At 41.4% G+C, this 26,376-nt stretch overlaps 1 protein-coding gene across 1 annotated transcript in view; it reads right to left on the minus strand.

Annotated features, from left to right (window-relative positions):
- Positions 1-4,096: 4,096 nt before the first annotated feature.
- Positions 4,097-26,376, minus strand: part of asic4a (acid-sensing (proton-gated) ion channel family member 4a) — a 77,224-nt gene continuing 54,944 nt past the window's right edge. Inside the window, exons 2-10 of the mRNA XM_041950922.1 lie at positions 16,911-17,055; positions 16,406-16,533; positions 16,124-16,277; positions 11,567-11,620; positions 9,312-9,465; positions 6,612-6,703; positions 6,368-6,447; positions 5,624-5,731; positions 4,097-4,234 (exon numbers count right to left, since the gene is read on the minus strand). Coding sequence (XP_041806856.1) covers positions 4,097-4,234; positions 5,624-5,731; positions 6,368-6,447; positions 6,612-6,703; positions 9,312-9,465; positions 11,567-11,620; positions 16,124-16,277; positions 16,406-16,533; positions 16,911-17,055 — 1,053 coding nt within the window. The remainder of the gene's footprint in view (positions 4,235-5,623; positions 5,732-6,367; positions 6,448-6,611; positions 6,704-9,311; positions 9,466-11,566; positions 11,621-16,123; positions 16,278-16,405; positions 16,534-16,910; positions 17,056-26,376) is intronic.

A 26,376-nucleotide genomic window follows, 5' to 3' on the forward strand; every position in this document is an offset into this window, starting at 1 on the left:
ATCGACTTATCTGCGTCTTTAATTTTGTATACAGATTTAATCAGGTTGTGTTATACAGTGCAGTAAACACAGCATCTGGAGGATTTAAAAAAAAAAAAAAAACAACCCCTCCACGTCGACTCCAGGCTCCACCAGCCAAACAGAACTCTACGGTGATAATGCAGCAGTATTCATCTCAGCACACCAGCCCCCTGTGTGACTCGTCTGAGGATAGCTACAATTATTGATGACAGAGGAGAAGATTGTTATGCATAGCCTGTACAGGATGCCATCAGAGACTGTGATTGGGAACCTTTTGAAAATGTCAAAGTGACACATGATTATGAATATTAAACAGCCATGTATAGCTCATGATTACTTGACAGGAGGAGGGGATTTGACAGATGGAGGAGTGTGGAATTTCATTGTGAGCTAAAATGATGTATAGCGATGATGCGGCGACAGAATGCGCAGATCAAATTAACAGAAAAATTATGTCGTCATTTGTAAACATGATATCCTGTAAGGTAGTAAAGTATTTCATAAATTTCCCAGACAAATGTTATGAACTGCACACAGCGGACTGTCAAAAGCCTGTCAAAACACTGGGGCTGTAAACAGGCTTGACTCGGTGCAGGCAAGGGTTAGACTGTAAAATTTAGCCCCCCAAAAATTAGCATTAAAATCAGGAGCTCATAGTTTTGAGCTATACGGACTCAAAGTACTGCATGAGAGAAAATCAACTGCTAGCATACATGGGAGAGTTTGTACTGTCGCTTTGTCCGGTAAGTAAATGGATTATGATGCACTAATAATCAACACATCTGACATTTTCCAGGTCATAGTTAATTAAAAAAGGCCACATCTCAGGTCTGCTTCTACTTCTTAGCATGGATCAACGAAGATGAAAACAAAGCTAAAGACATATTGTCACAAGATGCTGCGAACGTGCCTGTACTGTAAGTGACATTATATTAAAGCCCAGTGATAAAGGCAAAGGGTAAGGACACAGGAAACTATTATGTATATTGAGAAGCCCAATTATCTCTCGCTACTGGCACAAAGAATAGTGTCAAGTCATGCCAAATATTTAGAAATTCAGTACTAGCCTGTAGTTATTTCAGTAACCAAAAGCTGTCGTCACAGGCTCTGCTTTCATTTCCACTGCTTCCTGGAGCAAGAGGTGATACTCATAAAAAGGTGAGACTGAATGCAAATTCCGGGCACTTTCAGGGTTTTCCCACAGTGGCGTTAATGGCGATTGATCAAGCAGATCAACAAAGGTGATTACAACAAACACAATAACAGCAACTGCCATTTCACTGCTGCATCTATATCGATCAGGACAAGTAATATTTAAGCCTGGAGTGCAGGACTTTTACATATGAATGAACATCTGTTACATTCAAGGCTTTGCCAAACGAGTTCACACAATGCTGATTTAGCTTATCACTGCCATCGTCGATTAATTTGTCCATCGTTTTCACATTAATCAATTAATCGTGTAGTCAAAAAAACTGTGAAAGAAAGCTCATCACAGTTTCCGAGAGCCCAAAGTGGCATCTTCAGCTCGCTTCTATAACCCAAAGACTCTTCATTTATCATCATAAATGACAGTAACCAAAAAACCCCCCAAAAACCTCATAGTAAATAAATAGCATAAATTGATAAATACTATTAAATAGACTGCAATTTTCTCTCAATTCACAAATGGATTAATCGACTAATTGTTGCTGCTCTAGTGTTTTTAGAGTTTTTAAACCTGCGACATTCCTGCGCTGGTGCATTGATAGAGATTTTACATTAACCAGCAATGATCGGTTTAACAGAGCCGAAGGTGGCGCAACCACAGCGACGGAGCAGGCTACAGCAGCTAGGAACGTGGAGGAGCCTATGGTGTCCTAAGAACGTGTTTGTGTAATTACTCTCACTGCCAGAAGGGGGAGACAAAAGTTCCACACTGCAGGTTTTAAAAAAGAAAACACAACAAAGACATCTGGGTAAAAACGCATTAAAAACAAATGATTTCTCAGCATCTGGCAACAACACATGGACAAACATTGCAGGGGTTCAATTTAAGCGATAAAATAAGTGAAAAACATGCCGTGCTTCAAAGGGGTGGACCCCATTTTTGACCACTGGCTGGCTTGTGTCTCCAGCAGCGCCTTGGACCCAGCATAAATGCGAAACAAAATCTAAATATGCACTTAGTCTTTCCTTGTTGTATGTCCCACAGCTGCTCAGTCAACTCTTCTACCATAAAAAATGATGCCACTGTTGCCGTAATCCGAAGGCAAGTTTCTAAAGGATAACACAAAGAAGAAGCTAGTACCAAAACCTCTCAAGTTCTTAAAAGGTCAGTTTGTGGAAGCCAGAGGTTACAGGTTAAGTTCCTGCAGTGCATCAGGATGAGTGAGCAAGCTGACTTTGCATGATAATGACAAACATGATCGTGAATGAATCGATGTGAGAGTCTTCATCTTTACTTTCATTCCCACTTTGCAAACTTGTGCTCTTTACTTTTAACTGTTGTCTTTGTCCCGCCCATGGAGGATTAAGCTAACCAATAAGAATATTTCAGCCTCCAGAGCAGTTTTTTAAATTAAACTCCTGTCCACAATTTCGGAGCTGAACGTAAAAGCTGTTCTAATTCTACATTTGTTAGATAAAAACCTCACGACTGCAACAACACACCGAGCTTTCTGTCTAACTCCTCTGATTTTCAGACTTTCCTTTTTTTTTCATGGATCAGCTCAGCTGAGTCGCATCAGTCTAATGTGCTCAGTGATGTGTGCAAAAGTGCACATGCAAACAAACACACACACACGCACACCCACTCACACACACACACTCACACGCACACACAGTGATGCCAGGTTTACACTGTAAATACTTTCACAGTGATACTGGCCCACAAGCTGAAGGAGATGACTTTGCAAAAAAATAAAATTATGTTTCTTATTGCTTATGTCAGCTTAAAGTTATGATGCTAACCAAAGTGAAGAGTGGATGGTGAGCAGAAATGAACTGAGTAAGAAGAATAATTTAAGTACGACCATGTCGGAACTGAAAACATCATCCATATGCAGAGGATTTGTGTGTCGTCCTGGAAAAAGTAGGACATACAAACAGAAATGATGGAGATAGAAGTCACGATTCATACAGTCCAGTTTTGTAACCTGGACAAATGTATTGATGTTTGGCAGTCTAACATATCTGCAGATTGTAAGTGTACAGTAAATTGCTACAATCGTGATCGATATTGTCATATAAAAGTCTTTTCTCAAATGTATAAATAACTAAAATTATTACATAAGTTATATATTAACCGAATATAAACAACAACCATTGAAACGGAACTTTAGAACCTTCTAATTTTAAAGTTGGACTTTATGTACAAGTACAATGCTACTCTCTAACACCTTAACCACAAACCAGACAAAGTGTATCATGTGGAAAGATGCTGCTAGATCTTCTAAGCCAAGGTCATACAGTTCATCCTAAATGATTCCCCTCATATTTTGGATGGATGGAACACGAGAAAGGTTTGCTTAGCGAAGCAGTCTCATCTTGTATACAATATAGAACATATAGATAATATTATCTCCTTAAATAATTACATAATTTATAATGTGCAATGCCTTGATATGGTACAGTGTGTTTTCCATGAAGTAGGAGTTTGAGCAAAGATAAATGGAGGGATCCAGACAGAAAAAAATCTGAGATGCTAGCTGAATAAATAAATTATACTTCTCCTTTTTTGGAGTATAAACTGAATCAAGGTGACATGCAGTCCTCCTCTTCCTCCCTCTTCCCTTATAGTGATCATGTACCAAAAATTGTTCCTGAAATCACAAAGTGCTCGACTTCTCACGCGAAGCTGGACAAAGTTGAGAGGGGTCCCATCCAGAGAGAGAGAAAAGAAAAAGGAAAAGCGGTGTCCAATTTGTGCCTACATACTGTACGTACAAGTGCTTTGTTAGCAGCACAAGTTTGGTGTTCGACTTTGGCTGTAGCTTTTCACTGGTGACAGCAAAGTGCCAACGGTCTGTTACTGATCTCAACACAGACGGCTCTTATCTTTTGGTGTCACCAGGACTGGAAACGATGGTTGGCTCTAGCAAGCGAAGTCCTCAAACACACCGTGGTGGCCGGCGTGATGGCGGTTAGGGTGAGGGTGAGGGTGGTGGTGGTTGGGGAGGATCGTGTTGGCGTACGCCCCCTCCGGGTGACTCCGTGTCATGTCGTTGGGCTCCTGTTGAAGGCGAAGCAAACAAGACGCTTTCAAGATGACGTGACAATGAGACGATCCAGAATAATCTCTCGACAGCGACGGTCAAACCCCGACACTACTGTCAGTACCTTGATGGTGCATTAGATGGTCATTGGACTCATTGTACTTTTAAATTGTAATTAAAAAGAAAAAAAACCTTCTAAATTCAAACAGGTTTATTGACTGGGTTTACGAGAGTGAGATGAAAAGATCGATATCAAAATATCAATGAGCGGCACGCAGCTGGAGTTACCGGAGGTAGTGGTTAGCCTCGCTTAGCATAAAGACTTGAAGAAGGGGGAAAAAAACTAGCCTCAATCTGTTCAAATGCCTGCCTAACACATACATAACAGCACTCTTTAATCTACATGTACAATGATTTGTGGTTTTAGGGGAGTGATGTGCTGTAACTATTTGGTGTTACAGTACTATTGTGCAGCGTCTCCATCTATATGCACCTGGCTTTTGTTTGCTCATAATGAAGATGCAATGCCATTAGAGATCTTTAGCTGTAGCTAGCTGTAGCTAGCTGTTTACCCCTGCCTCAGGTCATTATGCTAAGCTATGCTGCCCACACTCTCTACTCTTGCTCTTTATGAGATTGACATTGAACTTCTCATCAAACTCTCAAAAGAAAGTGAATGCAAGATTTTGCCAAAACAAATCACACTGTACATATGCTGTGTGTCCAAATGTAAAAAATGCTTCAAGCTGAAATGATAACTGTCATTTTCTCAGCTGTAGCTAACCGTTGTGGATTCAGTGAGATGGCCATATTACAAATCAAACTGTTGGATCTTGTCTCTTACTTTTAATTTACAGTGTAAAATTAATTCCAGAGTTACTGGTTAGCTTGAATGCATTTTCTGTGAATTGTTATTGGATTTTCCTACAGATGCTGCGGTCTTCTGTCCGTATTCTAAACTAATTTGGTGTCCACAGCTGCATGGAAAATAAAAAAAATTCAACATTAGCAACTTCCCACCATCCAAACCTAATTAAACCTACAATGACTGAATAGTAACAAAATAAATCATTTTGTTTTCTCTGGCCCTGTTATAATCTTCGTGTGTAGTATTGGGACACAGTTATGGTTGGATGTGGAACAAGAAGCCTATTGTTTAGATAGAAGCAACTTCAGAATAAAGTTGTGCAATAACAAAATCCGAGCTCCAGGGGAGGATGCGCTTTGCACAGTGGTTAAGACTAATTAGGAACAATACATTCTTCATGATTTTAGAAGTGGAAAAATTAATTTGCTTCTCTGTAAATTATTCCCTTGCAGTTTGTAATGCAGTTACAGAGCTGCAGGGAAAGTTGTATACGCGGCGTGAAAACAGTGCAGCTGTTACAGTACAGTATGTGCCGTACCTTTGCTTTCATTTCCTCTAGACCCACTGTTGCAACCGTGCTGGTCTGCGGCTTGCTCTTCTCCTCTTTCTGTGGCCTCAGCAGACGCTGTAGCCGGTGCTTGATCACCTGGTTTCACCCGTAGCACAGCAGCAGGGAGGGTGAAAGAGCACAGATGAGCGAGGGAGACAAGAGATGCAGCAGAGTGAAGGGTTCATTCACTGTGATGTCTGCATTACAGTCCCTCCCTCTGATTTTGCTTTATTCATACATGTTTGGCAGTCAGCAGGCAGCGGCCATGAGAGCTTAAAGGGGATACAGCTGAGACAGGAGTTCATTTCATGATCAGCGTTAGCAGCGTGTCGTCAGCACAGAGCTGAGCGGATATTACTTTCTCCAGCCTGGAAATCAAATAAATCTCCTCACATGCATAATAAACATTTATACTGCCAGTCCTCAGATTTTTCTCATGATCATGTCTGGGAAGAACAGTCGTACAGTATGTACAAACACGCATAACATTAAACCTCCAAAATGATAGACTTTGTTGATATTGAGTGAAATTCAATTAAACAATGAAGGTGCTAATGTGTTTTGTAAATACTGTCATTTTCAATAGACTTCTTGATGAAATCTGGCTAATTAGTGCTAATTAGATCTCTCTCTCTCACTCTTTCTCTCACACACACACACACACACGTATATCACATGTCTGATCTCACATGATGATTGGTTGTTGTGTGGGGGCTTGCACACAAACCGTACCTCATAGATATAATCAAGTATTTCTAAGATTGTCAGGATGCTGGCTCCAATGAATAAGCCCATCTGTCCACCGATGTCACCTGAAAAGAGAGAGTGTTTTAGGGGGAGCACAGCGGGCACGAAGCCAAAGCAGCTCCTGTTTGCCACTGAGGGTAGTGAAAAGTACAACACCTTTCACTCTGCACAAGCAAGTCTATTTAAATATTCAGAAAAGAGAGGGGAGAAAAAGTGACAGAAATCTTACCTAGCAAACCTGCAACATCGTAGGCTTTCTTTTGCTCAATTGTTTCATAGTTCAGAGCTTCAAAGAAGATATCTAAGACCAGGAAGTTGTCTCTGGAAAAACAAGCGGAGCGTGAATGTCAAAGTGTAATACACTTGCGCTGTTGTCACTACAAATCCAACATAATTTGAAAAAAAGACCATTCCAAGTCATCTCTACGCTCACTGTAAATTGTCATGATGGGATTGTCAGGCCTGCAGCATTTTGCACAGATCTAACCAGCGATTGTGAGATAATGAGGTGTTTCAGGGTTTAACTGAGATGAGCAGAACGAGCACTGACAGCATGCTCTGTCACTGCCACATCTCTGATCTCTCTGGATTTAGAAAGTCTGGTAATATTAAGCGTTGTGAGGCATCATGAGCTCTTTGGTTTAGGTGTGCTTACCTTCTACCGCATCCCTGACTACAAGGCACCGAGAGGAGCTGCAGTATAAGCCGCGCTGTAAATGCGTTAAGTTGATTGTAATCTGTTGTTCCGTAAAATGTGGTAGAACAGGATTAGAAGCTGAAGTTGCAATGTTCATTACAACAATATTAAAGTGCTGGATAAAACCAACGATATAATGATGTGTGTTTAAATCAATCTTAACACAAGGTCCAATTTCTACAACCCTGTTTCCAAAAAAGTTGGTGCGCTGTAAAACATACATATAAGAGAATGTGATAACTTGCTAAACCTTTTTGACATGTATTCAACTGAAAACAGCACAAAGACAATATATTTAATGCTTGACCTCATCAGCATCATTGATTGTTGTAAATATCTGCTTATTCTGAATTTGATGCAGCAACATGTTTCAAACAATTTGGAACAGGAGCAACAAAAGACTGAGGAAAACACCTGTTTGGAACGTTCCACAGGTAAACAGGTTGATTGGTAACAGGTGATATTGTCATGATGGGTATGAAAGGGGCATCCTGGAAAGGCTCAGTGGTTCACAAGCAAGGACGGAGCGAGGTTCACCACTTTGTGAACACATGATTGGATGAAAGATGTTACTACATGGAAGACTTTGTAAAACTGTAGTTTTTTCTGGAACTTTTAAGCACATCTTACAATGCAGCTGATGACTGCATGTAGTTTGGTTTTATTTATAGATGTGTAGATAGAGAGATGGATAATTTATTGTCCTTCATGAAAGGAACGTTGTTTCTGCAGCCTGTATACACATAAGAACAGTTAAAGAACGTCAATCAACAAACTAACAGAAGAACACAGTTATAAGAACATGGGTCCATTTGAGTGTTACAGCTGCAGTTTGTAGAGGGCTCTTAGCTCTTAGTGTATCATGCTTTTTTACAGATCAGAGATCTGTATCAGCGGCCGGATGGGAGTAAAGTGAAGCGTGAGTTCAGGCGGTGGCTGGGAACGGTTGCTATGGCGCGTGCTTTGCATGTGACGGCAGTGTCAGTGAGCCTGGGAGGTTGGGAGTAGGAGACCGATGGCTTTAATGTGTGATTTTGTGGAGTTTGTTCCAGCTGGCGACAGTGAGCGTGATGAAGCGGCATTTGATGCTCCTGTGCAGGAGAACCTCTGTTGGCAGCGTTTCCAGATGTCGGTCATGTGATGACCAAAACTGAGTTTACGGTCAGGGGTGATTCCAAGGTATTTGAAGCTCTGTTGGACTGATACAGTGCTAAATAAACTTTAAAGACAGAAGGCAGCAGCTTGAAATGACAATTTATAAACTGAACAACCTGCAGTTTGGTGATTAACTTAATAAAAAGGAATCTGAGGGGTCCATGTAACCACAACTACTCCCTGTAACACCTATCGCATTATTACATTTTATTGTTGTTATTATTCTTATTTGTTTAAGGGAAAATCATGGAGTGAAGATGTTCTCGAACTACCATTTGAAATTTCACATTCAGTGTATGATGATTATGCTCTCCTCTGAGCTGTGGTAGGATTTTTTTTTCCTGCGGGTGGCGCTACAGGGATGGCCATGGGGCCTTTAAAGTCAGACAGATTTATCACCAAATCTGCTGGCAGCCTGCCTGAAAGCTGCAGCCGAGATATTCTGCCTGCAAAGTTGACATTTTGGTGGTACCACAGAAGTGTACAAAATTGAAATGTTTTATCCTCTCAGGATCATTATTGTTAATTTAATTTCATGACAGTCTGCTCATTTAATATCTTTATGTTAAAGTGGAAAAAACCCTGAAAGTGGTCCTGGAGGAAAAGACACCTGAAACACTATCAGTGCACTGTGGGGAACATGAATATCAAGCAGATTTAATTCAATCTGAAGACATGTTGTCATCAAGTGTCAAAGAGAAATATTGACCTAATGGTGGTGCTAGACAGGTCTGAGGGTAATCAAACCATGTGAAATATTCCTCTGGTCTATAGTCATTTAATGGAATATCTATTAAATTTCATGGCTATCTGATTTAAAGGTGTCAAGATATTTAGTTCAGTGTTTGACCTGACAATCAACTTGCTATCACCAGACTTTCTAATTCAAAGATCAACCATTCGCCTCAAGACAAAATCTAAATTGATGTTTGTCTGAAAATAAAATTGATTTTTGTTTGTATTTACGGTTGTCTGTTTGTGATCACAGACTGGAGGTCATAGTTTATGGCCCTTTTTATGGAGCACCACATCACTGCTCATACGTGAGTTTAGGCTCGCTGAAGGCTCCTGCCGTACCTGATGTAGTCCTCTGACTTGTCGTATTTCCTGGAGAGATAGCGAGCAGAGCCCTTGCTGGGGATTTTGACCATGGAGAGCTCTTTACCGTAGCGGGTGAGATTACAGGGCGTCTCGCATGGACAGGTGTCCCCACTGTTCTTCTGTTGCTGTGCTGCAACACAGTGAAAACAGCGGTTCAGCGGTTACAGACCGGGTCAGTTTCAGTGCTGATTTGAAGCGATAGCTCTACCATTGAAACATATAAGATACTACACAGAATCTAGAGACATCCGCAACAGAGGAAGAAGGATAGGAAGACAAACTGTGACAACATTTACATATCATCACCTTAAAAAGCTGTTATGGCTAACTTGTTACCAACTGGTTGCCTGTATACACATCCATCAGATTTGAAGCTGCATTAGCATTTATTTGGTTATGTCACTTGACTTTTACCTCTACTTTGGTCTCCACTAGCTCAATATCAAAAATACCAGGCTGTTTAGCTGCTAAACACTCCAATATGTCCACAAACTACTTGCGAACTTTGTCAGTGCGCTTCTTGATGCTGGGCATGTAGTGTACAGTGGCTGGAAACAAGGCTAATGAAAGCGGTGACGGTGAACTAAAACGGTAAAACCAAAACAATTAGCTACAAGACGCTAAAATGCCCTGCAGATCTGAGGGGAACTGTAGCGTCAGGTGATATTTACCTGCGGGTGTGTCATTATGAAAAACATTTGATCCATTGTTACAATAAAATAATAACTGTTGCAGCTTTTAAGTTGTCTATTAATATACTTTAAATTATGACCACATAAATGCTATTTTTCTGATTGGTTGGCAGGTGTCCATTAAAACTGACCTATGTATCAGGACACTCAGGACACTATATGCACATTGTATTTTAGTCTACAGGTAAAAACAGAACTGGTGGAACACATTGCATTACCTGTTAATTCTCTCGTAAACAGCCAGTACAGTTTGTTAGAGGAGTTTCTGAAGGATAAAATGTGTATTCTTAGTTGGAAGGGGCAGATTTTCTGCACTCAGCATCATTAAATTATATTACTTTTGTCTTTCTCACAGCTGTGCTGGTAACTTTGAGGATGAACACATTCATTACAACCTTTAACTCAAGAATGAACGGTTTACAAAACAACAAAATGTCAGGTCCCATCAGGTTTTCTTTATCAGTGGTCTCTGCTCATGCCAACAGAACAGTGTTGTCCTGTATATATTAATAAAATGATTTGTTAGTCTGGCTGTATTATCTAAAAGACAACAAATGTGGCAAAAGTGTTCAGTTACGATATTTGTTTGGAGAATAAATGATGGAGCGCACTAAGCAGTGAGCACTACTCTGCAAAACATACCTAGACTTGCACCCAATTAACATGCAGCCGGAATTGTTCGCACATTAACAAATACATACTCCCAATCCTAACTCTAAAACAACACTACGCACACCGGAGAGTAAATAGCTTTTCCTAATCTCTCGTTTCGAATTCCAAATGCATTCAGTCCAGACAAAAACGGAGCGAGAGGGAGCACTAAAAGCACTAATTATAATTTGATGATTTATGTATTTTATAACTGTAACAATAAGGTATGTGCATGTAGGGAGCACGGTGGCATATATTCTTTGTCTGATGTGGGAACAAAACACTGTTAATATATAAATTATATTCTAATTTTTTACCTTTCATGGAGGGTGAATTTATTCACACTATTTGATTCAGGAATACGACCCACATGAATATGGCCCATTCTTGTAAGATATATCTAAGATTTCATTCAGCCATATTGTGAATAGGTTTTGACTTCAGCAAAGAGAGACATAATTAAATTTCTGGCTTATTTGGCTGAGAAATGATAATTGCAGCGTACTTATGTGTCTGCCATGACTGCAAAAAAAAGGACGCCTTTTATTCTGCAACCGTAATGCCTTTGAAACCAAGGCACCTTTGTTCAGTTGTGATGTCTGCTGGAGGAGAGTGGGGTCGGAGCTGAGGGTGGAGGGGGCCACAGATATGCAGGACTGGAGTGTCAGTTTAATATTAACAGTTCAACAATGGAGGCAGCGCAGCCGTCAAGCTATAAAGTGACTAAATCACAATGAGGAAAAGTCATTTCAAAATATCAAGTCTACCTCCAGGTATTTGTATCACAGGAAAAAAAAAATCCTTATCATATTTACTGATTGTGTTTCCATTTCCCTTTGGGGGAACCTATTGTAATGAGAAAAGAAATGAAGGGGGATTGTTTCTTACCGAGCGCTTTGTCAACACAGTTGATTTTACTGGGAGGGCAGATATCTGCAGTTCCTGGAGAGGAGAACAGAAAATGAGTCTGATCAATCAGAAACAAAATGATCAGTGACCCGTGTCTGCTGCAAACAACACTCCACAGCTTATTATTCATCTCCAAATGAAGGCAGGCACACAGAGGATGGCTTCCATCCACTGCGCCTGGGCCATCTTGGACGTCTGTCCTTGATTGCACTGAGAAATGGAGCATGCTGGCTTCACCCGTGAGGCATATTTAGAGAGTCTTTAAAAAACAATCAATGAGTTACTTCCTCGCAGACAAACATATTGCCCAGGCCATTAATGGCAGGTATTCATCAGCAGCACAATTAATTGGCAGAATTGTGTCTGTCTGTCTCTCTGCGAAATGTTCATGGGTTTAATGTTTTGTGCAATTCCCCTCCTACGGTGGCCCCCGAGAGCGTAGCACACTGCAGCTTATGAAAACACATGCAAATAGACGAAACACAACAAAATTAAGAAACATTCTTCAGCAGTCTGACAGCACATGTGCAGAATTTTTTTTTTTTAAAGCAGCAAATACAGAAATGCTGCAAGTAGCAGTGTTGCCACACTAAACAGTGATGAACACAGCTTGGACATGTTTGTTGTTGAGCTAAAATGTGCATTTTTTTGTCCCCCTGTTACTAGTTTTCATTGCTGCCTGTGCTATTTGCAGCACATCTCTGTACATGGTTTGCATGTTTCTGTATTTGGTTGCATTTTGTGTATTTGGTTGTGTTTTCTTACTTTACAGCATTTGTTCTGAATACTGCATTGAGCTCTCAGGGCCACCGTACCATTCCCAGTCAGTGAGAACTGTTGACTGATACACAGTGAAATAATGTCTGATGATCTGAGGAATGAGTCTATTCACACTTTCAGATGGATCTAAATAGCGTTAGACTTATTGTCTGTCTGTACAATAATGAGATCACATTTTTTTCTCAATGAGAACATTTAAACCTGCATTTGACACCAAATACATCATCATTAAACATTTGCGACTGAAGACAAAATAAATTTGAATCTTCTTGTGAACGTCATTTTTAGAAATTTGGAGTGTGAAAGCAAAAGCTTCTGTGCGGCGTCTCTGCATGCTGTCCACATGTTGAGAGCAAGAACAACTTAAAAGCTTTTTTTGGAGGTGGTCATCCAAATATAGAAATAGGCCAAAATACTGAAATATTCATCTCAAACCAAATAATCCAGGAAAACACAATTTTGCTTCTATGCCTCAAAGTGCAGGAGTCGTGAGCAAAAATATATAATGCTTTATAAATAGCCGCCTCAGAAAAGAATCACTTGCTTGACCAAATTTTTGGGATCTGCAAAGTCGTTTTTGTGACGTCCTGCTAACAAACACAAATGCATAAAGATGTCGCCAAAAGCATCATCTACTCAGCGGAGGTAACGACAGAAACAACATAAGATCATAAACAACAGCATAACTAGCAAACTATAAACTTTAAGAAGACAATAAATGATAATAACTCAAAAAGAAAAACTATAAGCAACAGACTGTAAACAAACGTGGGATTATGGAAACACATGCTGAGGACAATTTGCTGGCATGTTGAACAGTTGCTGGATTATGTGAGTGAGTACGAGAAAGAAATGGATTCCAAATGTTTGTGCTGCTCTCTCGAAAGCAAACTGTTAAAATGAATAAAAATCTGAGCGACACAAAAGTGTAACTGCTGTGGCTACAGAGGACTGCCGGAGAGAAAAATTGATACTGTAAATTGTGTACGGCACAGCGCTCCTGCATTTCATTGATACAGTACTTTGCTGTCACATCGAGGCTGTTAAAAGATTTTCAGTTCACAAGTTGGCCTCGCGCTCCCTTGGCGAGCTGTTGAACCAATTACTCTCAGGAAGCTTATGGAATTTCAGCAAACTTAATATGCAACGATAAATTTTACTCACTATTGATAAGTGCAATGAACTAATGCGAGCTTCCCGCTACCTAAAGGCCCTCTTCTAAAGCCAGACTGGGCCAGTGATCTGGAAAAGCTTCCACATTTATTATATTTGATATAATAAATATCATATCTGATGTGATACATCATCACGGAAAGCAAAGTGGTTCTCTGAGCACCTCTGCTCTGTGAACAGCTCTGACTCTGGTCCTTTTTCCTCCATGTCTCATTCATTTGAAAAATCAAAGAGGAGCAGTGTGTCTGGACAGCTGATTGATGAGATGGAGGGTTTTTTTTTTAATATAGGTTTGGATCGGATGTGCGAGAGTTAAGAAAAGAGAAAACAGGGATAAGTAAAGTGAAAGCAGGAAGATGTATCCATGCAGTAACCAGCTGGATATGGTTGTTAGCTAGTTTTCTCAACACCGTGAGCTCCTGGGTTTGTTGTAACATGATCTTATAGTGAGGTGGTCACCCTGCAGAGCACACAGGCTGATTAGAAACGTGTCCACTTCACAGCCTGTTGAGATCAAATGATTAGCTGGGATTTCTCTCTACACATCAGGCCAGCACTGGCTGTAACAAGTTTCCTATGGGGGTCTTGAGTGGAACTGGCCACCCCTGAAATCTGACTGGCCACTCCAAGTGCCACCCCATTATGCTAAAGTAGGACTGGCCATCTGTCCTGTGAGAGGCGGGACCTGAGTGCCAACTGTTTGACAAGAATTTTTTACTGTATTTGTATGCATGAAACTGTAAGATACTGGGATGTTAGTAACTAAAGTAGATATGAGAAATGGTAAATTAATGCTATTCTGATGCGTGTGTGTGGACATGTGTTATAAATCACATTGTGGGGACATAAATCTGTTTACACGGTCACACTGTGGGGACTCCCTTCCTTATGGGGACAAATGCAAGTCCCCATAATAACACTTAAGTTTAGGGTAAGGGTTTGGGTTAGGCAAGTAATGGTTATGGTTAGTCTCCAAGAAATGACTTTAAGTCTATGCAGTGTCCTCAAAAGTGATGTGTGTGTGTATCGGTGCATGCACTTCATGCTGCCCCTGCTAAGTCCCAGCACAGCCAATGGTCTGGATGCACCACTGACCCGAGAACTGCAGTCTTTATATTTTATAGCCTGGTGAAGAGAGTTCCTTTGTCAAAACTCCATAATGCATCAGCTCAGTTACGTGGGGTCAAATTAGTATTAAAACTTGTTTCTACCTCAAATCAAATGTCTCATGCTGTGCTGTTTATTCACGTCAACTGATTTCCTCATATTCTCAATCGTGCTAAATAAGGCTGCAAACGTGTAACTATGTAAATGAAAATGACTCCTACGTACTTTTCCTGCCTTAACTTTAGATGTGACCACCTCACACATGCCCACTTATCAGACGCAGTTTGCATTGAGTGACTCATCTCTTTGACTTCGTGCACCCCGGCCGCGATGACGCACACGCTCAGTACGTCCATCACTTTTTGTGTTTGATGCTGCCTGTCGTCTCTGTGCTGTTTTTGTGTCGGCTTGATTATCGCTCTGCTTTCACCTTAATTCAGCTTAGATTTGTATCTGATACATTTCGTTTGTCACTGCTTGATTAATTTAGTGTTTCTTAAGTTACTAAATAAATTCCAAAATGTTGCATTGAGTCCTTTTCTGTGTTTATTTCAGTCTAAATTCAAGTGAGATTCAGATAAACTCGCCCACTCGTGCAATATGATATCTTGTGTGCTAATGTTTACTGGTCATTTGAGTTAAACACTATAATGATTGCCAGCAGTGTGCTGGGCCCCATTCAAAAATGCTTTCCCTTCCTGGCTTGATTTATCCTAAAAAATGATCAGAAACATAAGAAAAGATTACATGTGCTTCATGAAACGGCGGGAATCCTAAGAGCTGCCAGTGGAAACACAGCAAAAGAACGACCAGGACCAATAATAATAATAATAATCAAAATGATTAATGAGGGCCACAGCAGAACAATTCCCAAACAGCTGAAATGTATGAACGAGTGGATCCAAAATTCATTGAGACTGATGTAGTCTGAAGAGTAACCGGCCAGAGAGCTGCCAGCACTACTGAAGAGCATCCCACTCCAAATATCAAGCATCAAGGTCAGGCATGTGGCAGCCCAAATTATATCTGCGCTGGAAATATTAAAGTGATCCAAAAAATGATGACCCGTTTTGTACAATGGGTCATCTAATAATATGATATCAGCTGTAATGATACAGTCATATTATGCAAATACTGGGCTGGCTGTTTTTTTCACGCTACACCAAACAATTTGTAGAAACAGTGGGAAATTCTTGAAAATATTAAGCCTTTTTATTTCCGCGATGTAAGTTGTGTTACTTTATAAATGCTATTTCACGACCTTGAGGTCGCCAAAAGACATGAAAATGATTTGTTTACGTGTTTTTCAGTTTCACCACGCATACATTTTGTTCTTAATTTTTCAGTTCCTCCTGTAACTATACCATGACATTAATCTGAAAGCATGAATTACTAATATATGTGCATTTGTAATTCATGCAAACATTTTTTTTTACCCTCATGACATGGTGAATGTGAGGTAGGGGGTGATCTTACCAGGCATGTGCACCATCCTGCAGTTGCACAGTCGCAGGACCTCGTTGGTCTCGCAGAGCAAACGGCAGGCGCTAATGCTGTATGTGTCGTATCCGGGGAACTTCTCTTTGCTGGTGGAGCGGCAGTTCCCCCAGGGCTGGGGCAGGTAGGTCAGCTAAGCACACAGAGATTTATTAGACCCCAGTCCGAACCACTAGGGAGGAACGGTTGCGGGGAGAACAGTAATATGGTGGTGGTGGTGGGGGGAGCGGGGACTGCGTAGCTGTGATGAAGAAGACCTACCCTCTGCTCCTGACATGAAACAAAGGTCTGAAAGCCCGGAGAGACGCCGAAGCCCAGCTGGTGGATATAGGGAGGCTCGTCCTGACTGTGGATCTGAACTCGGATGCCGGCCTCCAGGGATGTCTCATCTTCAGGATGAAACGCAGCACGAGCGCAGAGCGTTGTGCACAGACAGAGTACAAGGGAATTTCAGATGGCTGCCACATATGACAGCTCGACGCTAACTGCAAACCATATTTCAGTCATGTTTAAAAAATAAACCAGTAGGGATTAATATTATGTGACAACTACGATGCAAGCACAAATCTGAGGTAGTGTGTTCTGCTCAGGAATTTCCCTTCTACGAATCATGTCTTCCAGGAATGCAATCAAAAAATGCATTTTTACAGTACATGATCCAGAGATATTGATGCAGGTTATTTTTTTTATATATAAAGCCCAGCAGAGGTAACTCAGGCTGCAGCATAGGATGGGGTTATATTGGACAAATAGTTTTGAGGCTTACTTGTCTCTCTCCAGATGGGCAGATACTCATCCTGCTGGATATCCAACATGATCTCCAGCCCATTTCCCATTCCGCCCTGCTTGGTTTTCCTGGATGTGGTCTTGTTGCCATTAAAAGTGTAGCATTTCCCATATCTGGTGTAAACCTGGAAGAGAATACATTCGTGTCATGAACATCACCATAAACATGACAGTCCACATGCTGGCTGTGACAACATTATTCTAGTGGTGCACTGAAATGAAGGCAGAGATATGGAGCAAAAATAAAAAAATAAATAAACAAGCTGAGTGTCTGCTTGGGCAAGTAACTGAATATTACCCACAAACCTCTGGATGCAGTCTGCTGGCTCGCTCATGGACTTTGATAAGCAGTATTTGAATGAATTCCCAACACTCACCACACGAACCCCGCACAATGCAGCTCAATAGTACTACCATCCCACTGAAATATCAAATGGCATAAAAGATTCTTTAATCTTCCTTCAAAAGAAAACAAAAGACAATAAGAGAGAGGCCGCTTTGAATGAGCTATCACGTCACCACCTATCAGAGGAGCTGTCTCTGCGGGGGACGCATCATCCCTTTGTTTATGCTTCTCATCTAAACTGCTGCACTGCAGAAAATATCCATCTTACAAGACAGTTATCTCCTGTGAGCTTTAAAGGGACAGTCTGTGATCCACATGTAAACAAAAGGCTACTACCCCAAAGTCCAAAACACAGGAACCTGCAAGCACTTTAATAAACGGACTAAAACAGCAGCAGCTTTTAATCCTGATTAAGGTTTGATGATAATATGTTGTGGAAAAAGAAAACAACGAAAAACGTTTATTTTCAATTATTCGATTGACCATTCGCTAAACCCCTCCCCCTAGCAGTGATAGTCCAATCATGACTTAGCAACCGCAAGCACACATTTACATGTCCTCAATGTGGCTCAACCTGCTGACATTTTTCCTGGAACATGTTAGCTTCAGCCCCAGTTCTTCAGCCGGATATCATGTGTGGCTCTATAGGCGTATCTTAAAGACCCCTTTAGCTGGAGACGGCGTTTTCACCAGACTAGCTAACGTTATCTGAATGATCTAGCTAGCTGCCATTAGAGAGGATAAAATCTGCAGCCGGCAGTTGTCCCTTCAGCGAACAGATTCGACGGTTCAATCCTTTGTGCTAATGTATGAAAAAGGAGACTGTAAAGGGAAAAAAAGTCACTAATTTTGTTTAAGTTATGGCTGTTTTTGAGGAAAACAGGCTTTTGGGAATGAAACACTTGCGTGAGCGATGAGCCCTGCTGTTCGTGCCAGTGGCTTGACGAACTATCCTGAGAGCACGGCTTTCTTTTCTAAATGACACACATTTATAATACATTATAATACATCGTTTATCCGTTTATGAAATAAAAGAGGACGGTGATGAAAGCATGAAAGCCGAGGAAACCGAAAGGCAGGAGAGGTCAACTGACAAGTCGCTGGAGAAATAACAATTGAGCCAAACAGATGACAGACATATCATTAAAGACGGTCCCAACATTCTCCAAAACATCGACGTCTGTCTTCTGACTTTGATATCAGCTTGATCCACCTAATGAGCGCTATGATGTCCAAATAATGGATGCTGGTGGAGCAGCACACGCTCTCATTTACAGACCACAGGGTGTATTCACATGTGAGATGGCTGAACAGCAAATCAAAGCCACGGTGGCGGGGTTCAGTCGAGTCGCTCCCTGGAACAGTGGGCAATTTCACAATATCCACAACAGTGATTAGAGCAAGAAATGAGTACCGTTTACAAAAGCTCGCTGTTCAGAAAGACAGACGTGTTTTAAGCAATAACAGACCACGAGGCTTTTGATCTGCGTGTGTGTGCATGCGTGTTTGTATTGAGTGTGGGTGTGTTTTTTGAATGCCTTACAAATAGCAGCCTTCAAAGTGAGTCTGAGTTGTGGATTCAGAGAAATCGCCGACACAATTACAGATCTCAGCTCAGGCTCTGATGTGGTACAGAGGGGTCGCCATGGTGAAAATTTGTCCAGTAAAATCAGGTAGCCTCTTAACATTTTTTGTTTGTTTGTTTGTTTGTTTGTTGTTGTTGTAAATTGCAGCATCTTTCATCCTGCGTGATTAGAAAATGTGAGGTGGCAAAGTGGGAGTGGGGAGCCGAAGCGAGGGGACTCAAGTATTCAAGTGTGACTTTTGACTGACATGTGCTATTAGGTTGAAATGGTTTAATCTCTTTTTGGCTGGTGCGGAGCAGTTGTGGAGGTAAGCTGCACTTATCATTGATCCTCCCCCCGTTCATTGACACACTTAAGCCTCGGCAGGCAGACTTTATCTGATGGAGCAGGCAACAGAGGCAAAGGAGGATTTCACTTTAGAAATGCTCAAAACAGCCCGACCAAGTGCCTGGGTTCCGCTCTAAAACTTTGGGCTCTGGAGGACGCCGGTGTGTTCACAAATGATGTCCCCGGAGAGTACGGCGAAGTTTTCCCATCATCTCACCCAGGAAATGGTTGTTGGCAGCGCTTCCACTGGTTTATTTCTCTGCCTCTGAACCCCCCCACCCCCACCCCTCTCTTTCTGCATCTGCAACTTGATTGATGGAGCATTTTTCTCTTGTTACATCTTGCACCAAATTTAGCAAAGGTAACAGGGCTGACTTGGGCAATTCCCAAGCGGGAACTTGGCAGTGCTGTTGACAAGCTGAAACAGAGCAGCAGCATGGCAGTTACAATCCAAATGAAAAGAGGTTTTGTTCTCCTCTGAGTAACTCCCGTTGTTTACAAGAGCTAATTATTGCAGCACTTAATGTGGCACTGTTCACTTTGTTGTCATTGAGGTCTAAAACAATATCATTCCATTTGACAGACTTTTAGATGGTAACAGAACAAAACATGTGTTTCTGTTCCATATTTTTCTTTAAGTTAGGCCAGACCAAACTCGCTTTCACAAAGCTAAAACTGCGAACTTATTGCACTTTATTTAATGTTATATGTGCGGTCATGTATGCACTGTGTTTACATATTATTATTCTGTTTCGCCATATTGTAATTCTACTGTCTAGGGGTGGATTAACTACTGGCCAAAGATGGGAACTGCGTTCACCATGCAGCAATAAGCTTGAACGATTGCCAATCTGTTTGTTAATGGTGTCTGTACCACTATAAACAAGAGGGGCCTTAGAGGGCTGTAAAAAGTATTCCTATATTAATAATGGATCGTGTGACTACTTGAAGCTGATAGGAGTTGCTTTGTTGCAGGACCTTGACACTAAAGCAGCTAAATGGACTTCAGCCATCAATAATCTTATTATTTATATGATTTTTCTGCTGTGAAATGTCGGAGTGTTATCTTTGAAAAAGGCTCAATGTTTTGGTTTGATGGCCTGTAACTGCCCTGTTTTGGTTCACTCTCATAGCTTTCTTTCAGCTCCAGCAGGCAGCTGTTTTCAGCAGAGAAACAAAAACAAAAGACTACCTGCCAAAGTCTGCCGTTTGATAAGAGGGAGACAGGGAATGTGAGGAAAGAGTGGGTGATGTGACTTCCAACAAAGGTCTCCTGCTGGAATTGAACCAGCAACCTTACACTTATGTGGCATATGCTTAACTTAGTGCAACCTTTAGCGGCTAATACGCCTTATATTGAGTCGGTGGAGACCAAGACAGAGCAGGCGGACACCAACATGACGCTTAATTAATGCTAATGTTGCTCCTTATCTGCTGGGTAAATAAACAGGCAACTTTTATGCTAAATATGCTAAACTTTTTAAGATGATAAGCTGTCATTGTTGTTTACAGTTTGTTTCTGCTGCCCCCAAGTGGCCAAAAAAATAAATAAAATAAACAACCCTCATTTAATTCTGGGTCAAATTAGGTCCTGCATTGTTATCTGGCTGCTCGGTCTTACAGAGGGATTCTGTGTCAAAGTGTAATTCTAACACCTTTATTAACTGACACAACATATTCCTCAATAAACCAGTGTTTAATCAAATTACCACAAACTAACTCACACAGCACACCTGGGGAAGGACAGTATTTCAGAGTAGTGGTTGTGTCTGTGATGTATGTAATGAAGCTGCCATGTGCAGTCTACCGTGTGCACTGTGCATGACGGCCACTTAATAGAACAAATACAGAATGCAGAGAAGGTAGGAGAAACGGGGTGCCCTCTTTTACCCCGGAGTCCTTTTCCTTGTTAATCAGGCACCACTATGGCTACTCCTGTCTACTCTGCATACATGACATGTATTGTACGTTTGTCCGGACTGGAAGACGGATCCCCGCTGTTTCTGTTACTGAGGTTCCTCCCTTTTTTTCTGTTGAAGCATTTTTTTGTGGATTTTTTTTTTCCTTTTTCAAATCGAGGGTCTTATTTTCACACCGTAAAGCTTTCTGAGACAAATCTGTGATTTAATAAAGTTGGCTGAAAATATAAAAGCCTTCAACTATACCTGCAACATACTTTGGAAAGATGCCTGAAATAATCTCATTTGCATGTACCGTATCTCACCAATTATGATGAAACTGTCTTAAATGTCAATTCATTTTGTGTCTTTTGCCGGTGTTTTTTCTTCCAAAGTGCCTTATTTCATCCTGTGTCTCCATGCTAAATCCATTAAGAGACCAACTCCTTGCCATGTAATTCATAAGCCCTGGTGGGGTAAACCCTTAAACATCCTCTTTATGACCGTGATCTGACAGTCCCATGGCACTTTTCCTTTTAAATAACCTGCAGGAATCACTTCAGTGCTTCTCCGGAGGACATCCATTTCCAGACAGGCTGCGTGGCATCTCGTAGCACTCCGAGTATGAGGAGCGAGGATTTGAATTCATTTACGGAGGGTGGTGGAATATGCCAGAGCACTGATTGGCAGTTGAAAACCATTAAGGCTGGCTCATGCAGGTTTAAGGTTAAGACAGAGCGTTCCTTGATTTAATGTGTTCATTACAACCTCCCAGCGGAAAGACTTGAATCACAACGTGACAAGAACTGAATATTTACATGGTAACTCTGGATGTTTTCTCAGGACCAGTGGTGTATGCAACAGGGCTGCCAATCAATGTACTACACTGCAAAAATCCCTCTCACACTGAGTTATTTAGTCTATTAACAACTTCTTAAAACGAGAGAAAAATGATGATGGCATGATGGTTGATTTAAGCATTCAGTGGGTTTCCGTAATTTTCTTAATTCTAGTGAAATGATTATTCTGTCTTGTTTCCTGGTATGAGGGAAACTGCACTGTGTGCAAATGGAATGGCCTTATCCCATTGGCAGATATGTTATCATCTTGTACGAGAAACACAATATGAGACAAAATGACTAGTTAAGGCACAGACACAGGGAAGGCAAAATGGCCAAATGTAATTTCTGCACAAGCCATTTGCATGAGGGAGCTGCATGCATACATTCCCTGTTTTCTTGCCGGAAAAACAATGCAGAGAAAAGTCCAAATGTTTGACTACATTCTAATCTAAGCGATACATGCAGTTTGTATTTTAATGCTCAAACGGCCCTTTTAAAGAAACCAAGCAAATACATAAATCAACATTGCCATGACAATGCATAAATCTTGCATAATGCGTCTGAGACAGTGTCATCATTTTTGCCCAACCTGCACTGGAGGACAAAGAGGACGTAACAATGGAAAGCCAAATAGACGCCTTGAGAAGTATTTAGGGAGACACGTCAGTTGAGCCACAACAGGCATTAGAAGGTAGATACAAAAAAAGACGTGAGGTCTTAATGTTAGTGGTCCTTCTAAACAGAGGAAGACAAAGAGTGTGAGAAAAACGACATTTACAGAGCCAACATAGCCTTTAAGTACAGAGCACAAAGTCAGGGACCATCTTTTTGTTGCATTTCTTCCTTTTACCTTTGCACTCAATACTCAGTAACCCCAACCCAATATAAAACTGCTCTGTGAAGTGACTGTTTCGTTCACTCTCAATACAGACAGAGATTCTTCACCGCCGCACTCGGGCTTGCAAATGCCTCAAAAAAAAAAAAAAAAAGAATACCAGAGGGTGATGAGGCATGAGAGAACACATGGAAAAATAATCACTTGGATCGGTGGGTTCCCTCACCAGATTTCCAGCACACACGTGAAGCAAAAAAAAAAAAAAAAAAAAAAACAAGTTACCAGCTTTTTAGACACACTTGCACAATTCAGTATGATAGTCCTGAAAAGAAAAAGATTGCTGATCCTCTCAGGGGGTGCACAAAACATTGGCAACATCTTTCAATATAATACAGTCAATAACAGCACTATCTATAGCCTTATAAATGGCCATAGTGGCAACAAAAGCTGATTCAGAAGCTTCATTAAGATGATTACTTTTTATTTAAGCATCCCTCTGCTGTGTCAAAACCTTCAGGAGTCCTCAGAAAACATGAACAAGGCCAACAGCAAGGCTGCAGAGATTCGAAAGATGTTTTAGCTCGAGATTAGGAAAAGCGATAGTGATGTGTTAACTCAGCACACTTGTCTGGAAAAACCGACAAGAAGTGATAAGAACTCATTGCTAAATCTTCCCTCTTCTCGTGCACCACGGTTAAGCTGCATAATTCATAAATAATCCTCATCAAATGTCAAGCCGATTGCTTTTATCGTGGGTCAGGGCTTTGAGATCTCTACATGCATACATGCAGAGGGGAGTAAATACAAATCTGGATAACATCATAACCTCCGTCTCAGATATATGCAGAGAGTAACAGTTAAACAGAGGAGCGGCTCGGTTATAAAGCCTGAGCAGCGCAGACTGGAATGTGAGGCACACAGGTTTTGCACCATTAACCTCCATCTCAATGACAGCCTCTAAACACGGCACCAGGGACGCAGCTTCGGATTGCCATTCAACACAGTTATTGTGTATCAAAGTGCCGAGATCTCACAGTAGTTGAATACGGTCATTCGAGTGAGGTAAATACTATGTGATCAGCGGGCTGCCATCATGGTAGGTCCGGCTCTGCTGCTGCTGTGCTTGCATGTTTAATAAATGTGGTAATTTTCTCAGATTGTCCAAAAGAAATGTAAATGGATGCAGCCTATAATGAGCGTTCCCTTCCGCTTAATAAGAAGAAAATTGAATGTCGCGCTGACTCGACGCGTTCCTGGTCGAACACTGAGGTAGGTTCACGCTACAAGGTGCAGAACTTGCTCGATCACTTTGAGCGGCGTGTCTATACATTTCGCTCTCCCCCGTTTGACTAAACAGCATACGCTAGAATGATGAACTCTGGTGTAAACCTGCAGGGCTTGTTTCAGTCATTAGTGTAGGAGTTCTGACTCATCTCTTCTCTTCCTTTGCTGCCCTCTTTCTGGTCTCCTCCGACAGAGCATCACAAATAAGTGGAAGACCGAAGTCAGAACAGTGCACTCAGCAAACCTCTCTCTCTTCAAATGTTAGTATTCCCATTTCTTTTTTGTCCTCCTCCCTCCAGCACCCAGCCCCCCGCCCCACCCCAGCCCCCCATATGCTGCTATTCCCCACATATCCGAGCATACTCAGCTAATGGAGCAGTGAGAGACGCTCTTGAAAAAGAGGTTGAAAATGGACAGGCTCTCCAGCACAATACAGCAACTCACAAATAGAATAGTCCACTACATTCAGCACTCTCACAGATGTGAAAGCTTCCTTTGAGTACAGTCTGCACTAACATCACGGCCACGGGCCCATAAAACTGCTGTTTTATAAATGTGATTAGAAATACTGTCATAATGGGGATAATTCATTTGGATCACCACAGTGAGACAGGTCCCTAATCAGTCTTTATGGGTAATTGAGATGAATCATTTCCTACAGCAAGAACTTGTGCCTGGATCCAACTAAAATGGTAAGCGATTCTTGACCTTAAAAGTCGAACAGAACAGCACCTATTAATTCAGCTCCATATGGAACAATAGTTGTCAGTATCCATTTATCTATGTTGAAATGAACGGACCTGGTTAGTAGCTACCTTTAACCCTCTAGGAACTTTCAGCCTCGGGATAAAACCTCAAAAACAGCAACTTGAAAACGTATAATCTGTGGCACGTTCGAGGGGTCCTGTCAAACCCCGGGTCATCTGAGTCATCCAGGATCCTCCCAGTCAAAAACCCTAACAGCGCCTCTGGTTAAGCTATGTTTTGCCCCATGGTGGTTTAGGAACAATTTCAGGCTATTTATTCCACTCCCGAGCTTGAGGTCATGGCTCAGAAGAGAGGAGCGCAGTACAGTCATGCTGAATGTGTGAGCTAATGGGGCTCTCAAGATAGCAAAGGAACATATTGCTGGCTATACATGAGCCAAGTGTGCTTTACTTTTCCTTTTCACCTCCCTTTGCCCACAGCTCTGATCAGTTATTCTGCACGGCGGACGCTGATACAGCTGAGGAGAGATTTGCCCAGGGCACTGCACCGGCAAACAGCCCTGCCTTAGGCATTTGTCTAACTGTCAGCTTTGTTTTTCTGCAGTCATTTAGATATCTCAGGTTTAATTAAGGTTCCTCCGTCATTAACACAGGTTTTCATTTCCTAAGCTCTCAATCTCGCACCACTCTCTGCCTCGCTCAGACTCTGGCACGCCAATCCAAAACACAAACACTCCCACCCAACTGCCACCAAAGGAATGCCGTCACCGCTTCCTGGCCAGACTTTTATTTAGTATTCATCATAACCAAGACACCTGCTTGGTTGTTTTTCTTTTCCAGGGAACTCTGGGGAAATGATATCTGTTGGATTGGTGCCACATGTTAGGGTTGATGAAACTAGCGGAGAGGGAAAGCAGGATCTACTATCTCTTGACGTGAATCATCAATATAAAATATGTTGTCCCTTCAGGGATATGAGAGAGATACAGATGCAAATAAATATCAGCTTCAAGCTCTTGTCATTTTGTGACAAGTTATTTATAACTGAGCAGGAGTATCAACATATACAAATGTTTGTGATCGCAAGTGTTTCATAAAATGCTCGGGTGCATGAGATGATAATAAATAAATGTTTTTTTTTATCTCGTTGTGCGCCCTGGTGTGACGAGTCCAATGTCCTGGGACTCCCAATGACATGCAACACTTGCTTTATTCACAAGATGGTGCAATAAGTGCAGTTACTTACCCATTTACTGACTCACTTCCAAACCTTCCCCTTTTGGTGAGCGCAACAGTGAAACAATATTTGCCTCTCAACCGTGTAACATTTATGAGCATGGGGATTCGTGTTTTTCATGCTACATAAATCATTCAAGTAAACAAGTCTGATTAGTGTTTTTGCTCAGGCGAAAGAGCTTGTTTTGAGTCAAAAGCAGATCTCACAGTCCATTAGACTAAGCTGGATCTAAAGCCAGAGCCCAAGGAAGTTTGGCAGACACAGAGGTTTAAACTGCACACCTAAACACACCCAGTTTAATTTGGCCTCTAATCACAGTCCTCTCGAATGGCTGAGTTAAAGAAGGAGATAATGCAGCAATTGGAGCAAAGAACCGGCAGATTG

This window comes from Chelmon rostratus, chromosome 13 (genome assembly GCF_017976325.1).
Source record: "Chelmon rostratus isolate fCheRos1 chromosome 13, fCheRos1.pri, whole genome shotgun sequence".
Lineage (NCBI taxonomy): Eukaryota > Metazoa > Chordata > Actinopteri > Chaetodontiformes > Chaetodontidae > Chelmon > Chelmon rostratus.